This window comes from Kogia breviceps, chromosome X (genome assembly GCF_026419965.1).
Source record: "Kogia breviceps isolate mKogBre1 chromosome X, mKogBre1 haplotype 1, whole genome shotgun sequence".
In the NCBI taxonomy this organism is placed as follows: domain Eukaryota; kingdom Metazoa; phylum Chordata; class Mammalia; order Artiodactyla; family Physeteridae; genus Kogia; species Kogia breviceps.
In genome coordinates, this window is record NC_081330.1 from 75,324,153 (window position 1) to 75,344,614 (window position 20,462).

Here is a 20,462-nt window from a genome sequence, read left to right on the forward strand (position 1 = left end):
GTTTCCATACAAATTGTGAAATTTTTTGTTCTAGTTCTGTGAAAACTGCCAGTGGTAGTTTGTTAGGGATTGCATTGAATATGTAGATTGCTTTGAGTAGTAGAGTCATTTTCACAATGTTGATTCTTCCAATCAAATAACATGGTATATCTCTTTATGTCTTTGTATCTTCTTTAATTTCTTTCATCAGTGTCTTATAATTTTCTGCACACAGGTATTTTGTCTCCTTAGTTAGGTTTATTCCTAGATATTTTATTATTTCTGTTGCAATGATAAAGGGGAGTATTTTCTTAATTTCACTTTCAGATTTTTCATCATTAGTGTATAGAAATGCCAGGGTTTTCTGTGCATTAATTTTGTATCCTGCTACTTTACCAAATTCATTGATTAGCTCTAATAATTTTCTGGTAGCATCTTTAGGATTCTCTATGTATAGTATCATGTCATCTGTAAATAGTGACAGCTTTACTTCTTTTTTCCCCATTTGGATTCCTTTTTTTTCTTTTTCTTCTCTGATTGCTGTGGCTAAAACTTCCAAAACTATGTTGAATAGTAGTGGTGAATGTGGGCAACCTTGCCTTGTTCCTGATCTTAGTGGGAATGGTTTCAGTTTTTCACCATTGAGGATGATGTTGTCTGTGGGTTTGTCATATATGGCCTTTATTTTGTTGAGGAAAGTTCCCTCTATGCCTACTTTATTCAGGGTTTTTATCATAAATGGGTGTTGAATTTTGTCAATAGCTTTCTCTGCATCTATTGAGATGATCATATAGTTTTTCTCCTTCAATTTTTTAATATGGTCTATCACATTGATTCATTTGCATATATTGAAGAATCCTTGAATTCTTGGAATAAACCCCACTTGGTTATGGTGTATGATGCTTTTAATGGATAAATCCAAGAGGAAGATATAACAATTGTAATTATTTATGCACCCAACATAGGACCACCTCAATACATACTGCAAATAGAAACAGACATAAAAGGGGAAATCGACAGTAACACAATCATAGTAGGGGACTTTAACACCCCACTTTCACCAATGGACAGATCATCCAAAATGAAAATAAATAAGGAAACAGAAGCTTTAAATGATTCATTAAACAAGATGGACTTAATTGATATTTTTAGGGCATTCCATACAATAACAATAGAATACACATTTTTCTCAAGTGCTCTTGGAACATTCTCCAGGATAGATTATATCTTGGTTCACAAATCAAGCCTTGGTAAATTTTAGAAAATTGAAATAATATCAAGTATCTTTTCCAACCACAACGCTATGAGACTAGATATCAGTTACAGGAAAAGATGTGTAAAAAATACAATACACTACTTAACAACCAAGTGATCACTTAAGAAATCAAAGAGGAAATCAGAAAATACCTAGAAACAAATGACATTGGGGACACAATGACCCAAAACCTATGGGATGCAGCAAAAGCAGTTCTAAGAGGGAAGTTTATAGCAATACAATCCTACCTTAAGAGACAGGAAGCATCTGGAATAAACAACCTAACCTTTCACCTAAAGCAATTAGAGAAAGAAGAAGAAAAAATCCCCAAAGTTTGCAGAAGGAAAGAAATCATAAAGATCAAATCAGAAATAAATGAAAAAGAAATGAAGGAAACGATGGCAAAGATCAATAAGACTAAAAGCTTGTTCTTTGAGATGATAAAAAAAATTGATAAACCATTAGCCAGACTCATCAAGATAAAAAGGGAGAAGACTCAAATCAATAGAATTAGAAAAGAAAAAGGAGATGTAACAACTGACACTGCAGAAATACAAAAGATTATTAGAGATTACTACAAGCAACTGTATGCCAATAAAATGGACAACCTGGAAGAAATGGACAAATTCTTAGAAATGCACAACCTGCCGAGCCTGAACCAGGAAGAAATAGAAAATATGAACAGACCAATCACAAGCACTGAAATTGAAACTGTGAATTAAACATCTTCCAACAAACAAAAGCCCAGGACCAGATGGCTTCACAGGCAAATTCTATCAATCATTTAGAGAAGAGCTAACACCTATCCTCTCAAACATTTCCAAAATATAGCAGAGGGAGGAATACTTCCAAACTCATTCTATGAGGCCACCATCACTCTGATACCAAAAACAGACAGAGACGTCACAAAGAAAGAAAACTACAGGCCAATATCACCGATGAACATAGATGCAAAATATTGGGCACTTTAAAAAACATTCCCTCATTTAACAGTGAGGAGACTAAGACCTGTATATATTTAACTGCCTTGCCTAATCAAAGTCACATAGTAGCAAGGCTGTGCTGAAACCCTGGTCTGTAGGTCTTCACACCCCATGTTCTTTTAAATTTTATTCCATTGTCTATTATAAGGAGAATAAATATGTTGTGAAATAGAGGGTCACATACAATAATGAACACATGCTCAGGTACCTCTGTGCATGTGGAGTTTTCTGAGTGATGTGACATCTGCATTTGCTTTCCTGGCTGGTCAGTCAGATATAAGGGGCAGTGGCAGGCCTCCCAGTACACGTCAGGCAACTTTACTTATGTTCCCTGTGGGATAGAAGAAAGGACTCTTGAGTCCCTTTTTCTATTTCCAGAATAGAGGATAACTTTTTAATTAGTGTTCCTACCAATATTTGAAGCCACAGGCTCATAGGCCATCAGAACTTAAAGGGCAATAATAATAGTAATAATGACAACAGTGACGATGATGATGACAGCAACAACTGCTAACATTCTCTGAGTATCTCTATGTGCCAGGCACCATTCTCAGCCTTTTAAGTGTATAATTTCCTTTAGTTTTCATCAGTCACCTGAAGTAGGGGGTGTTACTATCCCCATTTTACAAAGTCAAGGAGACAGAAAAAAGTTAAACATGTAGGTTATACAGTTATTAAGTGTTAGAGCTAGGATCCAAATCCAGGAATACTAGTTTCAAAGTCATACTCTTAACCACTGGACTTTACTGCAAATATGCTGTATATGCCTTTTTGTTTTAGATGAGTGACTCAGACCTCAGGGTGGGCAAAGGATTTGTTTAAAGTCATAATGGAAAAGCCTGGACGAGAAGTCAGTACTCTCTACTTTGTCGTCTTGTTCTTAGCAATATTTTTCTTTGAATTTGACTTTTGGTAGCACCCAAGAATCTCCAAATGCTTATTGAATAGTCACTTATTTATTATTTCAGCTTCTCTGTATGGTCAAGAGAGGACACATACCAGCTTATTGGTTTCCCAAGTAGGGAAACTGAGTCTAGAATGGGCTTAACATCCTATCTAGTCTATAGCATCTGCTTTTATGTTTGTTGCCCATTTGCTTGCTCTCCTTCCTTCTGGCTTCAGGATTCAGCTGTGTAGCTGTTTTTACAAAGATTTCTAGACTTTCTAGCCCCATAAGATATATCCAAAAGGTTGGATGTTCCTTAGGAAACGGTAAACTTGAAAGAATCTAGTGCCCAAGTCCTGGTTTTCAATTGATTCTGGCTTAAAAATAATTTGGGGGCTTTCCTTTTTTTGTTTTTTAATTAACATGGGTCTATAGGTGGTCACAATGCTTATAAGCTCCCGAGGACACCTAGAATTCAGAATTCCTTTTCATTAACTGATGACGATGTTAGCTAATAACCCTAGTTCAGTAGCAAATCCTGTAAAGTGTAATTGTGCCCAAACAGCTAAAGAGCAGAAAAAAGAACGATTCATTCTAGTTAATGACTTGCTTTTTCTTTTCTTTACTTTTTTAAGGAGTACTTTAATGGAATAAGTGACAGAAGGACAGGTAGAACAGGAATCTCATGATATCAGAACTGGAAAGGACCTCCCAGCTTGTCTGCTCCAACATTTTTATGGATAAAGAAACTGAGGCACAGTGACTTTTCCACTGAACTCTCTTGTAATTGCTCTTGTCATTTCATGAGTCTAAGAGAGGTCTTATCTTAACATAGAAGGAGTGAGAGTAACAAGCATCTCATAATGGCACAACTATGCAGAGAATGGAAGAGACCTTATACCTGCAATAATATGGTCAATCCCCAAATTCCAGTTTGGTTTTGAAGGTCTAAAAAGAACAGAGTATACCAAATTGGGGTATCTCTGGGTATGTAGTCATAGTTACTGCAAGTAAGTAAAATAAAATTGGATTTGAAGTCATCTGCCATGCAGAAGAGGGCTTATAGTGTATTAGTTAAGAAAGAACATGGCTGCTGGACCAAAATTCCTCAATTGAAATCCTGGCTCTATATTTACCCACTGTGTGAACTTAGGTAACCTCTCTGTGCCTCAGTTTCCCCTTCTATAAAATAGGGATTACTATAGTCCCTGCTTTATAGCCTTCCTGTGTAGATTAAATGAATTAATACCTATAAAGTACTTAGGAAAGAACCTGGCATCTGGTGAGCATTCAATAACTATTAGTTGTCATTGTTATTCATAAGATTGCTTAAATCAGCCAAAAGGCCTCCTCCCTGTGGCTGAGCCATTGTGCATGTTGTTGACTTATTTCCAACTGAAATGCTCCTTGGACATCCTAGGTGGTAGAAGTAGCAAGCCATTTTCCTGATAGATGAATGTGCCCATAATGAACATGCTCAGAACCCCTAGAGCCCAGACCAAATGGCTGGCTTCCAAGAGAGAGGGGCAGGGCGAGCCTCAGTTTGGCTCAAGCACAGTGGGGCCAGTTTAAGTGTGTTATGGTGAGGTGTCAGTATCTGCCTTCCTATTTCCTTGTCCAACTCTGGCATGAGGCCAGCAAGATACCACCTCCACCAGTGTTTCCAAAGTTATTGTTCTCTAAGTTCCATTGTTTTTCTGAGTAAAAAAGATTATGAGAAGTTGGAAATCTATATGCCTGTGCCTGCTCAGTCTGATATCTCCCAGGGCTGAGAGGGACCCTAGATCACAAGACTCCATTCTCTCAGGTGACTTTTCTGCTCTCAACTTGTCATTTTTTCCTTAGGCCAGGTACCATCACTCTGCAAGCCCTTTCAGAAGCTAACAGAAGACTATGGATGGAGGCCATGGATGGGAAAGAACCTGTAAGTTATCCTGGGGAAACCTCAGCAACATAATCCAGTATATGAGTCACTCTAGTGGTAGCAGTGGGTCCAGGATAATTAAATGGTGATAGATCTTTGATACTCAAAATTTTAGAGGTAGAAGGAATGGTTGAGTTGACATTTCTTCTTTAACAAGTTAGGCAACTTGAGTTCCAGTGAGGGTGAAAGACTTCTCTAGGATCACTCTCAGAAAGGCATCACAATGGGCCTAGAATCCAGGTCTCTCAGCTTCTTGCTCTGGTCTTAGATTATGCAGCCATACCCACAAAATCTTCTTAAGAAAGAAAATTAAGCCTTTTTGCAGTTTATAACATTAATGTGTGTTCATATATAAGGATGGAAAATAATTTCCATGGTTGTGAACAAGCATTTATTAAGATTTTATTCAAAATGGTTTTGCTGCCCCTCCCTTACATCCCCAAGTCAGTTTGTTCTCTTTAAGGGCAGGAGATGGCATTGCCATCCTATATCTCAGGCTGCACCACTCCATTTAGAACACTGTTACATATGATGATGAGTAATACTTTTAAAAGGCTAGTGATTATCATAGAAAGATCAATATGAACAGTCAGAGGTCACTGAAAAGCATTTTCACTCTTCAGTATCTTCTGCGTAGGTTTCTTCTCGTGGCATATGAAATAATATCAGCTTCCTGGTGTTGGAACCCCAAAAGGTTAGATTTGGATCTGGTTCTGCCATTCAGTGATTGTGTGACCTTGAGATAGTTATTTAATCTCTGAGACTCTTCTCTTCTCTTAAGTAAAATGGTTTTAATAATTTCTGTTCTACCTACCTCACAGAGTTGATTTGAAAAATCAATCGAAAGCCTGTTTGTCAACCATAATGTACTATATTAGGTTGAGGTGCTTCTGACTGGTCTGAAGGTTGGGTACAAACCTACTGAAATTCAACAGTGTTTGGATACAGTCCAATCTTCTTGCTTTATGCAAGGCAAAAGCTTGCTAAGAGGGGAAATATATTACAGGGCTTTCTTTCTGTGTGTTTTCAGTGCCTTGGAGACTAAAGAGGAGTGCCCAGATGCCAGATTGCATTAATAGCAACCAAGATGGTAGCAGGAGAGACACGGTGTTGTGAGGACTGTCATACAGAAAATATAGGCCAGGGCCTTTCTCCCCTTCCTCCCCTCCCAGAAACCTGGAGCTTAACTATTACATGCCTGTGATATTTCTTTAGGAGGATAGTAGGAAGCTCAGCAATGCATTTTATTCTTTTTTGTTGTTGTTCATATTTCTTTCTTCTTACTTTTTAAAATTGAAGTATAGTTAATTTACAATATTGTAAGGCATTTTACTCTTAATGCCCTCTCCTGAAATTGCTCTCCCTTTAGGGTTTTAAAAATCAAAGGATACAGATGGCTTTTTGTGGAGAATTATATTAGAACATGGGCCCACTGCATGTAGATCCTTACCAACTTGATTATGAGAGATGTTTCACAAATATCTTGTTTATAGCAGTGGTGAAAAGGGACTGGCTAAGCACAGAAACCTCTCTCACTGAAATATCCATTGGCATACACACATAGGGAGAAAATTTTCTTTTAAAAGGAGAGATTGTTAAAGCAAACTATACAGATGGCATATAGAGGACTTATTTCCTGCAGCCTCACATTACTAATGTTGTCACTGCTTTATAAACCCCCCAAATTCACTGATCTTATACATAGTATGCTTGCCTTTGCTTAAAGTGTCAAAGAAGATCAGGACTTGAAGAAACATCTACTCCAACCCTGATCATTTTAGAGATATGAATTTTGAAGTCTAGAGGATGAAAAGGGCATGGCTAAGTTTCATAATGAGGTAGAGGTAGAGCCAAGACTAGACTTCAAGAGTCAAGGATCTCCTCTTTGGTCTCTCACATAGCTATCACAATGCATACTTCAAGATGGTTCAGAGAAATCTTGGTGAATGCATGGATCTCTTTCAGATGGGCACTTGCCTTTCTAGGGAAACACTCATTAATGTCTCTGGGTGGGGAGGTTGGTATTAGGAATATTTAAATTTTACCACCAATGCCAATTACCCAGGTATCCATGAGAAAATCACTTTCTTTCTCTCATGCTCTCTTGCTCCATCAGAAAAATTCTCTAAGCTTTACATAAGTAAATGTCTAAGATGAGTAGGCTACAACTGCAGTGAACTGTATGAAATCCAGTGTAATCTTCAGGGATTGTTAATCCAACTGTTCCTAGGGACCTAGGCAAAGATGATTCTGTTTAGCCTACTTTCTTTCCTGTTAAAGCCTTAAAGTCGCTAATGGTTTTGATGGCTTATTTGGGGAAAGATATTTAGTATTTGCTGTACTTACCTATAGTGATTCACAATAACCATGGCTCTTTCTGTCTCTTTTTTTGTAGATCTATCACAGCCCTATAACGAAACAGGAAGAAAGTGAGTCAAATTTCTGATCTACTGATATTATGAACTGTTAGCTGTCCTAATCACAGTAAATGCTATCATCAATGATGTGTAATATTGATATAAGTGTATTGTGGATACCTCTGTATGGAATGCAGTTCAGGCCTATTTTTTTAAAAAAGGTGTTTATTGATTGAATTAAGGAAGTCACTTTATCTTAGCTTATGGGTGGGGTAGTAGTAGTAATATAAAGAAACGCATTATATCCTTCTTTTTCTAGACACATTGATAGAAATTGTGTGCATTTCCAGCCTCACATTTCACATTTGATGTAGCTCATGCCTAAAGCAGACATAATGCAAAGGGTCAAGTAAAAGCATTTTGTGTTATAAGAGTAAAAACTCTAACCACCCTCTCCTCTGAATGAGGAATCTTTCCACCTAAGGCGGATTGAGGAAGAGCAACCAAACCCCTAGTTCTCTCACTGCAGTCTCTTAGCAAGATCATTGAATGCTTGGTAGGTGAGGCTAATTACAGCAGAATCTAACTCTGCTTTCTTTTGCTTGAAACAGTGGAGCTGAATGAAGTGGGGTTCAAGTTTGTTAGGAAGTGCATCAATATCATTGAGACCAAAGGTAAGATATGAACCATAGCCTTAGCAGTGTTTGAATCTGGTCATTCTTTTTTTTAAAACATGATTTTATTATTTATTTATTTAAGTTTTATTGATGTACAGTTGATGCACAATATTATATGTTACAGTTATACAACATAGTGATTCACAATTTTTAAAGGTTATACTCCATTTATAGTTATTATAAAATATTGGCTATGTTCCCTGTGTTGTACAATATATTCTTGTAGCTTATTTATTTTATACATAATAGTTTGTACATCTTAATTCCCACCCCTATTTTGCCCTCCCCACCCAACCCCACTGGCAACCACTAGTTTGTTCTCTGTATCTGTGAGTCTGTTTCTTTTTTGTTATGTTCACCAGTTTTATTTTATCTTTTAGATTCTACCTGTAAGTGATATCATACAGTATTTGTCTTTGTCTGATTTATTTCACTTAGCATAATACCTTCCAGGTCCATCCACGTTGCTGCAAATGGCAAAATCTGGTCATTCTGAATTTTTCCTGGGCAATTTCTCTAAAGGAACAATGATATCATCTATTAGTCAGGACCCGTTTTAGGAAAGGAGACTGTTTATAAATCTTGAGTACTAGACACAATTTTTAAAATTTCCGCAAATTGCAAATCAGTGGTATTTAACCATGTTTGGATAATTTGTGGTTTCCTGCTTTTAAAGATAAAGAGCTTCAAGTGGCTTATAAAATATTCTCAAATACTATCTGGCACTCTTCAAGTAGTGTTATGATAGTTCCATCCTAAATAAACAAGAGTTCAGTTTCTGCTACAATACATATTGATTTAAAAATTTGGGGGGGCAAAGTTAAATTTAGGCAAATGTGGCATCAGCATTTTTCCAGGTTGACGATACTCTTGTTTCTCTCTCAGAATATTTTGAATGTAGGCAAATGTAGTGTATGAGCCAGGCCTCTTTTTTTTTTTTTTTTTAAAGTTGCTTCAATCTTTCTCCATGCAAAAAATGGCTGTTTGCTTCACATCTGCCACACTCTAGGCCTCTCTTACTTTATACCACTGCTCAGGGGCAATTGGAAGGTTCATATTTGCTCCTTTATCAACTAAACCCTAGTTCCTTGAAAAGATGGTAACACCATTCTCAGCCATCCACTGCTACTCACCTGAGCATTTTCTTCTATTTACTATAGAGTGTGTTCTTTTCTGTTCAGGTTAATGAGGGCTTGGTACAATCCAAATGAAAGTATGAAAATAATAATTTGCAGAGATGTTTCAGGACTGTTCCCCTATTGCAGGGGAGGGCTGGAGAGATTGGAGAGAGTAGGGAGACCCTTTCCTGTTTGAACTGACTCCATTGTGTAAGTACCTACTTTCTCTACCCTGAGGGAGATGAAAGCTCTAGCTATATAAATAAAACTGACTTGGTTTTCTTTCCCTAGGGATCAAGACAGAGGGATTGTACCGTACCGTGGGCAGCAATATTCAGGTTCAGAAGTTGCTGAATGCCTTTTTTGGTAACAATTTTTATTTCATAATTCTTTTTAGGAGTTGTCAGTGTATTAGGAAGAAATGTGGCTATAAGAGAAAGGAGACATTGCTAAAGAAGGTTGTAGAATATATTTTAAAAAATATTTTCAAACATAAAATGTACACTTATTTGCCTATCCTGACCATCTTGCCTTGAAACATCTTATTCACTCCTCAAACCCTTTGCAATCTGGATTCTATCCCAACCTCTCCATTGGAACTACTCTGGCCAGTCTTAGAAGGCACCTTCTTGCAAAATCAAGTGGACTCTTTTCAGTCTCTATTTTGCTTGGTATCCTTTTTGACCACTCTCTCCTTTTCAAAACTTTCTCCCTACATGACTTCTGTGACTCAATGGTCTCTTGATTCTTCTAACATCTTGTATTATTCCTTTCAAGTGACTCTTGTCAGGTCCTTTTTCTTTTTCTTACCTTTTAAACCTTGTCTGGGTATTTCCAAGCATGCTATCTTTGCCCCCCTTCACTTCTTCTTCTACATGTTTTCTTAATGATTGATTTTTATTTTTGTTGGATACTGGACATCGTGACTTGAGTGTTTCAATTTCATTGACTTCTTTTTAAGAGTGTTGAATTTTGTATTGCAGGCAGTTATTTGTGGACCAGCTTGATCCATTTGAGGATATTTTTAAGCTTGTTAGGATAGATATAAAGTATCCTTTCCTGGCTAGTTTAGCCTTACATCTAAGGTCTGACTTCTTTTGTCTCTTCATTCTTAGTTATTGGAACTTAAACATTTGCCAGCTTATGAGTTCTGGGTATTCTTCAGCTTAAAGCTTCTTGGTATTTCTGTGCTTAGACTCATGGATTTTCATCCTAGGCACTAGGATTTATATTCAGTAACAGACTCAAAGGGACCCATAGCTAGGGGTTTTTCAGTTCTTTTTTTACATAGCTCCCTCTTCTCTGGTACTCTGCCCTGCAAATTCTAGTTTCCTGAGCCTCTCTGAACTTTGAACCTCTCTGAACTCTGAACTTTGATCTTTGTCTCTTCTACTGAGCAAGACTTGCATGCTCAGCTTGAGCTCTCACTCCCCATGCTACCATCCAGGAAGTGTTTTCAGGTAGCAAGCTATGGAGATGGTAGGGCTTATTCTTGTTTTTTGCCCTCTTTCAGAGTCATAGTCTTATACTGTATATTGTTCAATAACTACAAACAGCTATTTCATATATTTTGTCCTGTGTTCTAATTATTACAGCAGGAGGGAAATCTGGCCCCAGTTACTCCAACATGGCCAGTAGTGGAAGTTCCTCTTTGTGGTTTTTACTAGCACCTCTTTGCTTTCAGCACTCAAAAATCACTAGTCCAGACATCATCTCATGAGTTCTAAACTCATGGATTCAGTTTCCCACTGGACCTGTGCTTCTCAAACATACTAGGTCATGGCACACATTGGAATGATCATATCTGTGTAGCACACTCTGATAAGTGGACAAAACTGATCATGGCTGAGGCAGTAAGCTCCAAAGACTGAGGAAGTCAGTATTGGAATTTTTGCACAAGATCTCTGTATATAGATGTTCCACAGGTACTATGTTTTACATGTCCAAAACTAAACTCATTGTTTATCTCTTCCTGAAAACCTGCTCTTCTTCCTTTTGTGAATGGTGGTGAACTATCTGGTAAGCTCAGTTCTCATAAAGTGTCAGAGAACAAATTGAGTGTGGAAAGCTGCAGTTTGGATAAAGCATATATTTTTGGTCTTTTCTGTGATGCATAGCTTACCTTCCACAAACCTGCAGGCCTGACATCCTAATCTATTAACACTTGAGGGTGCTGCAGCATCCAGTAAGAACAGTTTTGGAGATTTTGCATTGTGGATTACATCATTGGTACCTCAATATCTGTTTCTATTTATCATTTTACACAGTTGACTTTTAAAAATTTAAGCTGTGTTATTTCTGGCCAAGTTACATTGCATTTTATGAGCTAAAGGACACTTTTCATATATAAAAGTTGACAGCATGGCCCAGGATATTTAGTCTCTGAAAAATTATTGAACTATTTAGAATTCTGTTTCCAGTATCACTACATTCTTCTACCTGATGTATAATAAGCTAAAAGAACCGCCATGCTGGGCATTCTACTGATTCTGTTACAGGCTTCAATAGGACTGAAATGGTTCATTCAAATCACACATGACAGTACAATTCAGTCAAAGTATCATGGAAAGTGGCTGGGCTGGTGTAGTGCATGTGTTCAATATCAAACTCCAAATATCAGTACTCATAATAATATCTGAAAAATAGACAATAGTCTATTATATTCAGAATATTTATATTCTGAATAAAAATATTTATAAGTATTTTATAAAACAGTGTTAAAATACTTATGTATGCATAAAACTGGTAAACCCTGATCCCTGCCCCAGATCTAAGAAATTCTAGACCTGGTAATGATCCTCATTCATTTAGCAAATATTTGAGTATCTACAAAGGGCCAGGCATTACACTCAGGGCTATAGATTAAACACTGAACACACCTCTTGTATTTCCTACCTTTGTGGGACTTACATTCTATGGAGAAGACTGTCAGCTAGAGTATAATCTATAAATATGTAAAGAGACCTCCCTTCTGGGCTTCCCTGGTGGCACAGTGGTTGAGAGTCCTCCTGCCGATGTAGGGGACATGGGTTCGTGGCCTGGTCCGGGAGGATCCCACGTGCCGCGGAGCAGCTGGGCCCGTGAGCCATGGCCGCTGAGCATGCGCGTCCGGAGCCTGTGCTCCACAACGGGAGAGACCTCCCTTCTAAGCTTCTTTCGTGTTATGTCTTCTGGAGATTCTCACTGGGATACTCAAAATTGCCCTGCTTCTTTTGACCTATCCTGATCTTTTCCCATACCACTACGAATTGGCTGCCTTGGCTTCATGTAGGCTCACCATGATTTATCCAGGAGAAAGAGCATTCATTTCCTTTTGCCAGCATATCTTTTCCTTACTTCTTTCCTTAGGTCTCATGCTCTTTGCTAGTCAAAAAGACACTTACAGCCACTTTTTTAACCCAAACAATCTGCGGACTACAGACCACTTTATGCATCTTCTATAACACTTGACTGTGGGCTTTCTTCTGTTGTTTACTAGAGCCTTCCATAATTCCCCTAGCTGAAAATCTGTCTTTTTGGCAAATATAATATAATACTAAGTCAAAGGGGTTATATCCACGATTAATAATTATTTTTCGGGCTTCCCTGGTGGCGCAGTGGTTGAGAATCCGCCTGCCGATGCAGGGGACACGGGTTCGTGCCCCAGTCCAGGAAGATCCCGCATGCCACGGAGCAGCTGGGCCCGTGAGCCATGGCTGCTGAGCCTGCGTGTCCGGAGCCTGTGCTCCGCACCGGGAGAGGCCACAACAGTGAGAGGCCCGCATACCGCAAAAAAACAACAAAAAACAAAACAATTATTATTTTTCAATCAGTCTGTTGGTTGGTTAGTCACAGTTCTCCCCTACCCTAGATTGTTGCATGATGCCCAATGTTAATAAATCCTACAAACTTTGAGGAATAGTCTTCATTTATGCTGGATCCATCAAAAACTACCTTCGTCACAGAGAAACTAATTTGATTACCTCAGAGGCAGTTTGGTACCACATCTAAGAGTTCTGCTTCTTCACCCTTTACCAAGTCATAGGCAATTCATTAATGATAATGCCTACTGTTATCATTGTAATCTTGATAATCATAATTATGCTCATGATAATGCCAATGTACCTAGCACACTGTGGTAACTCAGTAACTGTTCCTTCAATGGAACTCTGAGATCATGTTGTGCTTCAGTGACTAAGTGTTTTGCAATGACTGGAGCAGAGGGGTGAGATGGGGCATGGAGAGCAAAGAGACTGGATATGTTAACATAAGTCCTTGATGAAGTTGAACCTGGCTAGGAAACCATACACAGAAAAGCATTGTTCCTACAATACTATTACCATGACAGAGGCCTACTGAGCTAAACAGAGAAGTTGGCATGGTGAGTGAAGTAATTAATCACTAAGATGTTATTTAGGTATTTAAATTTCTCCTTTCACATTCATGCTATTAGAAGAAAATACATTTTATTTTCAGAAACCAAGTGGAATATCACCTAATATAATCACATGTAGAGAGTTAAATAGAGTAGAAACGTGCACACGTGGATGATAGTAGACATTTTTTATTTCCATACTTAATGCAAAGTATTCAGCACCTGAAAACTTAACTTTAGTATTAAACTCACGTATATTTAGACAAATAGGTAATACGTATATACTAAAAAGAAGCAACTTCAAACTATATGAGCTTTTTGGCTGAAGGAGAAAGATGTCCATTAGAAAATAAAACAAAACCATGTTACGCTCCACTTCAGTAGTCCCAGAACTTGAACTCTATGTATTACTCTTTAAAGCAATTCTATATATTAATAATTTTTTTTTTTTTTTTTTTTTTTTTTTTTGCGGTACGCGGGCCGCTCACTGTTGTGGCCTCTCCCGTTGCGGAGCACAGGCTCCGGACGCGCAGGCTCAGCGGCCATGGCTCACGGGCCCAGCCGCTCCGCGGCATGTGGGATCCTCCCGGACCGGGGCACGAACCTGCGTCCCCTGCATCGGCAGGCGGACTCTCAACCGCCGCGCCACCAGGGAAGCCCAAAGGTTGTTTTTTTTTGTTTTTTTTTGTTTTGTGCGGTAACGCGGGCCTCTCACTGCTGTGGCCTCTCCCGTTGCAGAGCACTGGATCTGGATGCACAGGCTCAGCGGCCATGGCTCACGGGCCCAGCCGCTCTGCGGCATGTGGGATCTTCCCGGACCGGGGCATAATAATTTTATTATACTCTAGAATAGTGGGGAGCTTTAACTTTCAATACATATCAAAATGCTTTTATTCCTAAGTCCAGATCTGTGTGTGTACATATATTTTAAAAATTCATGTAGGTTCTATACATTAATCATGACTATACTTACTAACCTAGATACTTTGATTATTCTCAGATTATGCTTGCTCTGAACCAGTACTGCTGGAGGCCGAAAGAATTTACCATCTATATGTAATGTTGTCCTTTAAAAATTATTTCTTATTTTTCTTTAGTTTTGAAGCTGACTTCAAAAACTTTTAGAAATAAAGTTTGTAGACTTAATATTTTTTCTATTGTTTTCTCAAGATCTGAATATCTGAGGTCAAATTCATCTTTAGTTCCCAATGAACATATGGCCCTTTCTTAGCATTTCTGTCAATATATGAAAGGTGGGATAAGAATTTTTGTTTCAAGGGTATTTTAATGTACAGAAAATAAATTAAAGCTGACATATGAATCTGGCAACCCCCTCACCCAACTTGCTCCATGCTGCTGGGTTTTTGATATATGGACAGTCTTTCAGTTATCTCACCATGAGTAAGGAACCAGGGAATTGTTCACATTAGTGTCCTATTGCTGCTGTAACAAATTGCCACAAACATAGTGTCTTAAAACAACACAGATTTGTTCTCTTACAGTTTAAGAGGTCAGAGGTCTAAAATCAGTCTTATGGAGCTAAAACAAGATATTGGCAGGGTTGGATTCCTTCTGGAGGCTCTGGAAGATAATCTGTTTCCTTGCCTTTTCCAGCTTCTAGAGGATACCCATTTTCCTTGTCTCCTATGTGCTAAGCACTGTATTATGTGGTCAGTACACAGCAGAGAACAAGGCAGACAAAAATTCCTTTCCTCGCAGAGCTTAGAGTCTCTCAGCAGTTTTAGTTCATGGACATAGTCATACATTTTCCTCTGAGTAACCTCTGGAATATCCCAGATACAGGGTCCTGTTGATCTCTACTGGCAGCACAAGGACATAAAACAGTATAAAAGAGAAATCACAGTATTCCCCTTGGAATAAAATAGCCTGTTTCTTAAACCAAGATCTTTCATATATTTCTATGATGCATGTAAGGAAAATATATTAACTTAGGGATAATGTAAAAGTATTCCTTTTCCTGATGTGGAGTATAGACCTCATTTCCTCTGTCTAAACTCCATTTATTTTTATTTTCTTACAGGTCTTATTGTGTTCTACCTCCTTCTGTCTTGACTTATCAACACTTTTCTCCTTTTCTTTAGACCAGTCTTACAGTTCTCTCCATCTCATTAATTGATTCACCCAGTGTTTATTGAATGCCTACTATGTGATAGACACTGGTATTTATGGCAACTGTTTATCTCTCTTTATTTGTTCTTTCATCCCATTCTTCACATATCCCTTGCTTTCTATTCTTTTTTTCTAAGCAATGCTTTTATTTTTATAATTTAATTTAATTTTTTACACAGCACATTCTTATGACTTATCTATTTTATACATATTATTGTATATATGTCAATCCCAATCTCCTAATTCATCCCACCCCCACCCCCCGCCACTTTCCTCCTTTGGTGTCCATATGTTTGTTCTCTACATCTGTCTCTCTATTTCTGCCCTGCAGACTGGTTCATCTGTACCATTTTTCTAGGTTCCACATATATGTGTTAATATACGATATTTGTTTTTCTCTTTCTGACTTACTTCACTCTGTATGACACTCTCTAGATCCATCCACGTCTCGCTGGATCATATGGTAATTCTATTTTTAGTTTTTTAAGGAAGCTCCATACTGTTCTCCATAGTGGCTGTATCAATTTACATTCCCACCAACAGTGCAAGGGGGTTCACTTTTCTCCCTTGCCTTGTATTCTAATGTACTATGACTATTGATTCACTTCCATAAAATCTCTCCCGTTAGCACATATTGGAAACGCTTCCAGATACAAGTAGCAAAATAATCAGAAATGAAAGATTAGTCTTCCCAAGATCAAACCTAGCTATCATCTGGAAAAATTGCATTTACTGAATGCTCAGGTAGACAGTACATGCTTTAGCATTTTTCTATCTATCTGTGTTTCTTCACCAGATGCCTGAATCTCTAGGAATCTAGTACACAGCACAGTGGGTGACACAGGAAATATTTGTGGAGTGAATGAGTGCTGTAGTGAATTAACTAATGATATCCCCAAACTAATGACATAGTGTAGACCACAGCAAAATCCAGCTATAATTCCACATTTGTATATTCCCCATGTATCCCCAATAATGGTACAAGTAATTAATTGCCAGTTACATTGAGCAAAGTTCCACATACTTTTTCAATTAAAAACAAAGCAAAAATTAGAAACCAACACATTTGTAGAATAAGAATCCTCAGTGAGTCCCACTATCATGTGAATACATATTCTAAATTGATTTCCTGAGTTGATCAGTCTATACTTGCACTCACAATTTTGCATTCCATGGTGGGTATATCTACTGTTAAAAGATAAACTGAGGCATATAAAAGTTTATTTGAGCAAAAATTGATTTGAATCAGGCAGAACCCATCTAGCAGATAGAAAAGAGCTCCAAGGAGCTGTAGAAAATGAAGACTTTTATAGGGAATGGGGAGCAGGAATAAGGAAATATTACTGGTAAAAAAGTGGGGTGGTTATTGCAAGGTTACTTTCCTTTAGGGGATAACAGGGATCTATCAGGTAGATTACTTAACTAGTGTTGATCATTTGATTCCTGATTGACCAGATTAAGATTGCATTTCCGGGAGAGCAGCAATTGTAATTATGTCTTAGTTTGGTGACATGAAGCTTAGCATAAAAGATTGCATTTTGGGCCTGTTGTTTTTTAATAGTACATGTTGCTGTAAAATATTGAGAACAGAACAAATAAGTCATGAATGAAAACATAAAACCCATCAATAATGGACACATTTAGCAATAAGGATTTTTTATACCTCAGAATTAAAGTAAAACAATAAATGTTTCACTCTTTTATACTAATTCCCTATGTTGAACACATTTTTTGTACCTATCACCTATCACGTTCTATTGAAATTATTTCTTCATGCATGTCTCTCCCATGATAATTTCTTTTTCTCAGAAACAGGAACCATTCCATATATGGCTGTACTTCATACTATTGTACAAAGTTCCTACCTTATATAGTTTCACAAAATATAGCTGCTATGAATCTCTACAAAGGGCATTAGTACCATTAAGTTATTTGAACTGACATGTAATTAATATTTGGGCATTACAGATAGTAATTAGCAAGTCATTATTTTTTTTTTGTATGGAGGCCAGAATTCTCAAAGATGCCTAAATCCCAATCAGAGGCAATTCTTCATTTAAACCATGTAGCTGATAATTGGCACAGGGGAACTGCAGCGCCTTTTCTCTATTTGAGGGCATCTTTTATTTGTTCTTCCTATTGCCCTCATCATTCCCTCATTGCTGTTCCTTTGCTGTCCAGATAATCACATCCAGCTTTCCTGTAGGCTCTTCTTACCTGGGTAGTTAGTTCAGTTTTGATTCTTCTCCCCATCCCATTCATGTTTTTTTTTTTCTTTTATCTTTTTTTAAAACATCTTTATTGGAGTATAAATGCTTTACAATGTTGTGTTATTTTCTGCTGTATAACAAAGTGAATCAGCTATATGTATACATGTATCAACATATCCCCTCCCTCTTGTTTCCCCCTCCCAAATTCCCTATCTCACCCCTCTAGGTGTTCACAAAGCACCAAGCTGATCTCCCTGTGCTATATAGCTGCTTCCCACTAGATATCTGTTTTACATATGGTAGTGCATATATGTCCATGCTACTCTCTCACTTCTTCCCAGCTTACCCTTCCCTCTCCCCATCTCTTCAAGTCCATTCTCCATGTCTGTGTTTTTATTCCTGTCCTGACCCTAGGTTCATTAGAACCGTTGTTTCTTTGATTCCATATATACGTGTTAGCATATGGTATTTGTTCTTCTCTTTCTGACTTACTTCACTGTGTATGACAGACTCCAAGTCTACCCACCTTACTACAAATAGCTCAATTTTGTTTCTTTTTATGGCTTAGTAATATTCCATTGCTTGTGTGTGCCACATCTTCTTTATCCATTCATCTTTTGATGGACACGTAGGTTGCTTCCGTGTCCAAGGTATTGTAAATAGTGCTGCAATGAACATTGGTAAACATTTTCAGGTATTAAGGGTGGGAGGATTCTCTCTAAGCATACTTAATGGAATTCTTGTTAAAACTGAATTCTGCAAGGACAGGCACTGAATCCCAAAGCTGAAGCTTAGTTGAGAAGAGATCTCAGAAGATCCTGTCTAAAGTTTTGTCAAAGAGAGAGTCCATGGACTTCCCTGGTGGTCCAGTGGTTAAGACCCCATGCTTCCACTGCAGAAGGCATGGCTTCGTTCCCTGGTTGGGGTACTAAGATCCCACATGCCACACAGCACAGCCAAAAAGAAAACCAAAAAGATTTAAAGAAAGAGTCTTTGTCAGTCCCTTCTGTTGATCAGGGAAATAATAGACATTCTTTTATTTTATTTTAAAAATTTATTTTAATGAAGTGTTGGTTTACAATGTGTTAATTTCTGCTCCATAGCAAAGTGATTCATATATATATATATATATATATATATATATATATATATATATATATATACATTCTTTTTCATGTTCTTTTCTATTGTGGTTTATCACAGGACTTTGAATATAATTCCCTGTGTGGAATAGACATTCTTTTCTCCTTTGAACAATACAAGTCCATTTCCCATTTGGTCACCTTTTGTTCATTAAGGAGCAGCTGAACCATTTGTTGTGATTTAGCAGTAGGGCAGCTAGTTTATAAGATTCCTAGGTGTTGAACTCAAAGCATTCTGTATGGGATACACAGCAGCAACTCAATATGTGAAGATTGCCTATACATGATCTGTTGTGGTGATTTCTTTGAGGGTTTTATCAAGCTACCCAGCTTGAGCTGGCAGGACTTTGGGAAGAGAGCAGTTTTAGTCCTAAGTGATGCCAAGTCAGGAGGGTGGGAAACATTGGAAATGTTAATTTACAGAGTTGTTAGCCAGATATTGAAGGAAGCTAGAAGAATTGAGAATTTGGTATGTACTGACAAAATGTGCATGATGGCAGAATCCAGTCCAAGTTATAGGCTGATGAAATAGAAAGTAAAATGTAGTTTACCAAGGGGTGAAAAAATTGCTCAAAAATAATGAACAGGACTAGAATCTAATGACTCATATGGGTGTGCAATAGTTTTCCATTGAAACATAAAAGGTCTCTGTAGAGTCATCCCCCTTTTTGATTCTTGTTTAGAAAATAAGTGTAGTCTCATTAGACTTTGCTTGATTATTTACATAAATGCAGCAAGAATGATAATTGACTATATAGGCCTTTTAAACTTTGCTTTGCTGGAACTTTCCATAAAGAATCTCATATTATGTGGATATCCAGTTTTCCTAGCACCATTTGTTGAAAAGACTGTCCTTTCCCATTGAATGGTCTTGATACACTTGTCAAAAATCATTTCACCACATATAGGAGGATTTATTTATGGGTTCTCTATTTTTTTCCATTAGTCTACGTCTGTCTTTTTTCAGGTACCACACTGTTTTTTTTCCCCCAGAGTTATTTTTTTTTCTGGTGATGAGAACTTCTAAAATTGACTCTCTTATTACCACACTGTTGATTACTGTGGCTTTGTCCAAGACAAGATGCACCAGACAGTTAAGGGGACGGTTTTATTCAGGCTTTTGCAATAGCCAGAACCTTTATTAATGAGGAATATCTCAAATACATATCATAGAAGAGGAAAGAAATTTGGGTTTTTGTAGAAGTAGGTAAGCAATGGAGTCAGCATGAGTTTTGTGTGAATTCTGCAGAAGGACAGGGATGTTTCTTGTATGCAAGGGCGGGGTGGTTCTTTGAAGTTAGTTGTTCTTCTGGACACAAAATTGATGAGGGTGATTTCTTAATCATCCCTGTTTCCTTGGATCACAGGGTTCAGGTAAAGTTCAACATTGTCACTGTACTTAACTCCTTTTCCTATGCCAGAATTTGGGTTAAAATACTATCCTGGA

The 20,462-nt window shown here is 37.7% G+C and overlaps 1 protein-coding gene across 4 annotated transcripts in view; it reads left to right on the plus strand.

Moving 5' to 3' along the window:
• Nucleotides 1–20,462, plus strand: part of OPHN1 (oligophrenin 1) — a 731,745-nt gene that overhangs the window by 420,962 nt on the left and 290,321 nt on the right. For all 4 annotated transcript variants that reach the window (XM_059051488.2, XM_067023139.1, XM_067023140.1 and 1 more), the window contains exons 12-15: nt 4,949–5,027; nt 7,423–7,456; nt 7,996–8,058; nt 9,471–9,545. In XM_059051488.2, the coding sequence (XP_058907471.1) occupies nt 4,949–5,027; nt 7,423–7,456; nt 7,996–8,058; nt 9,471–9,545 (251 nt within the window). The remainder of the gene's footprint in view (nt 1–4,948; nt 5,028–7,422; nt 7,457–7,995; nt 8,059–9,470; nt 9,546–20,462) is intronic.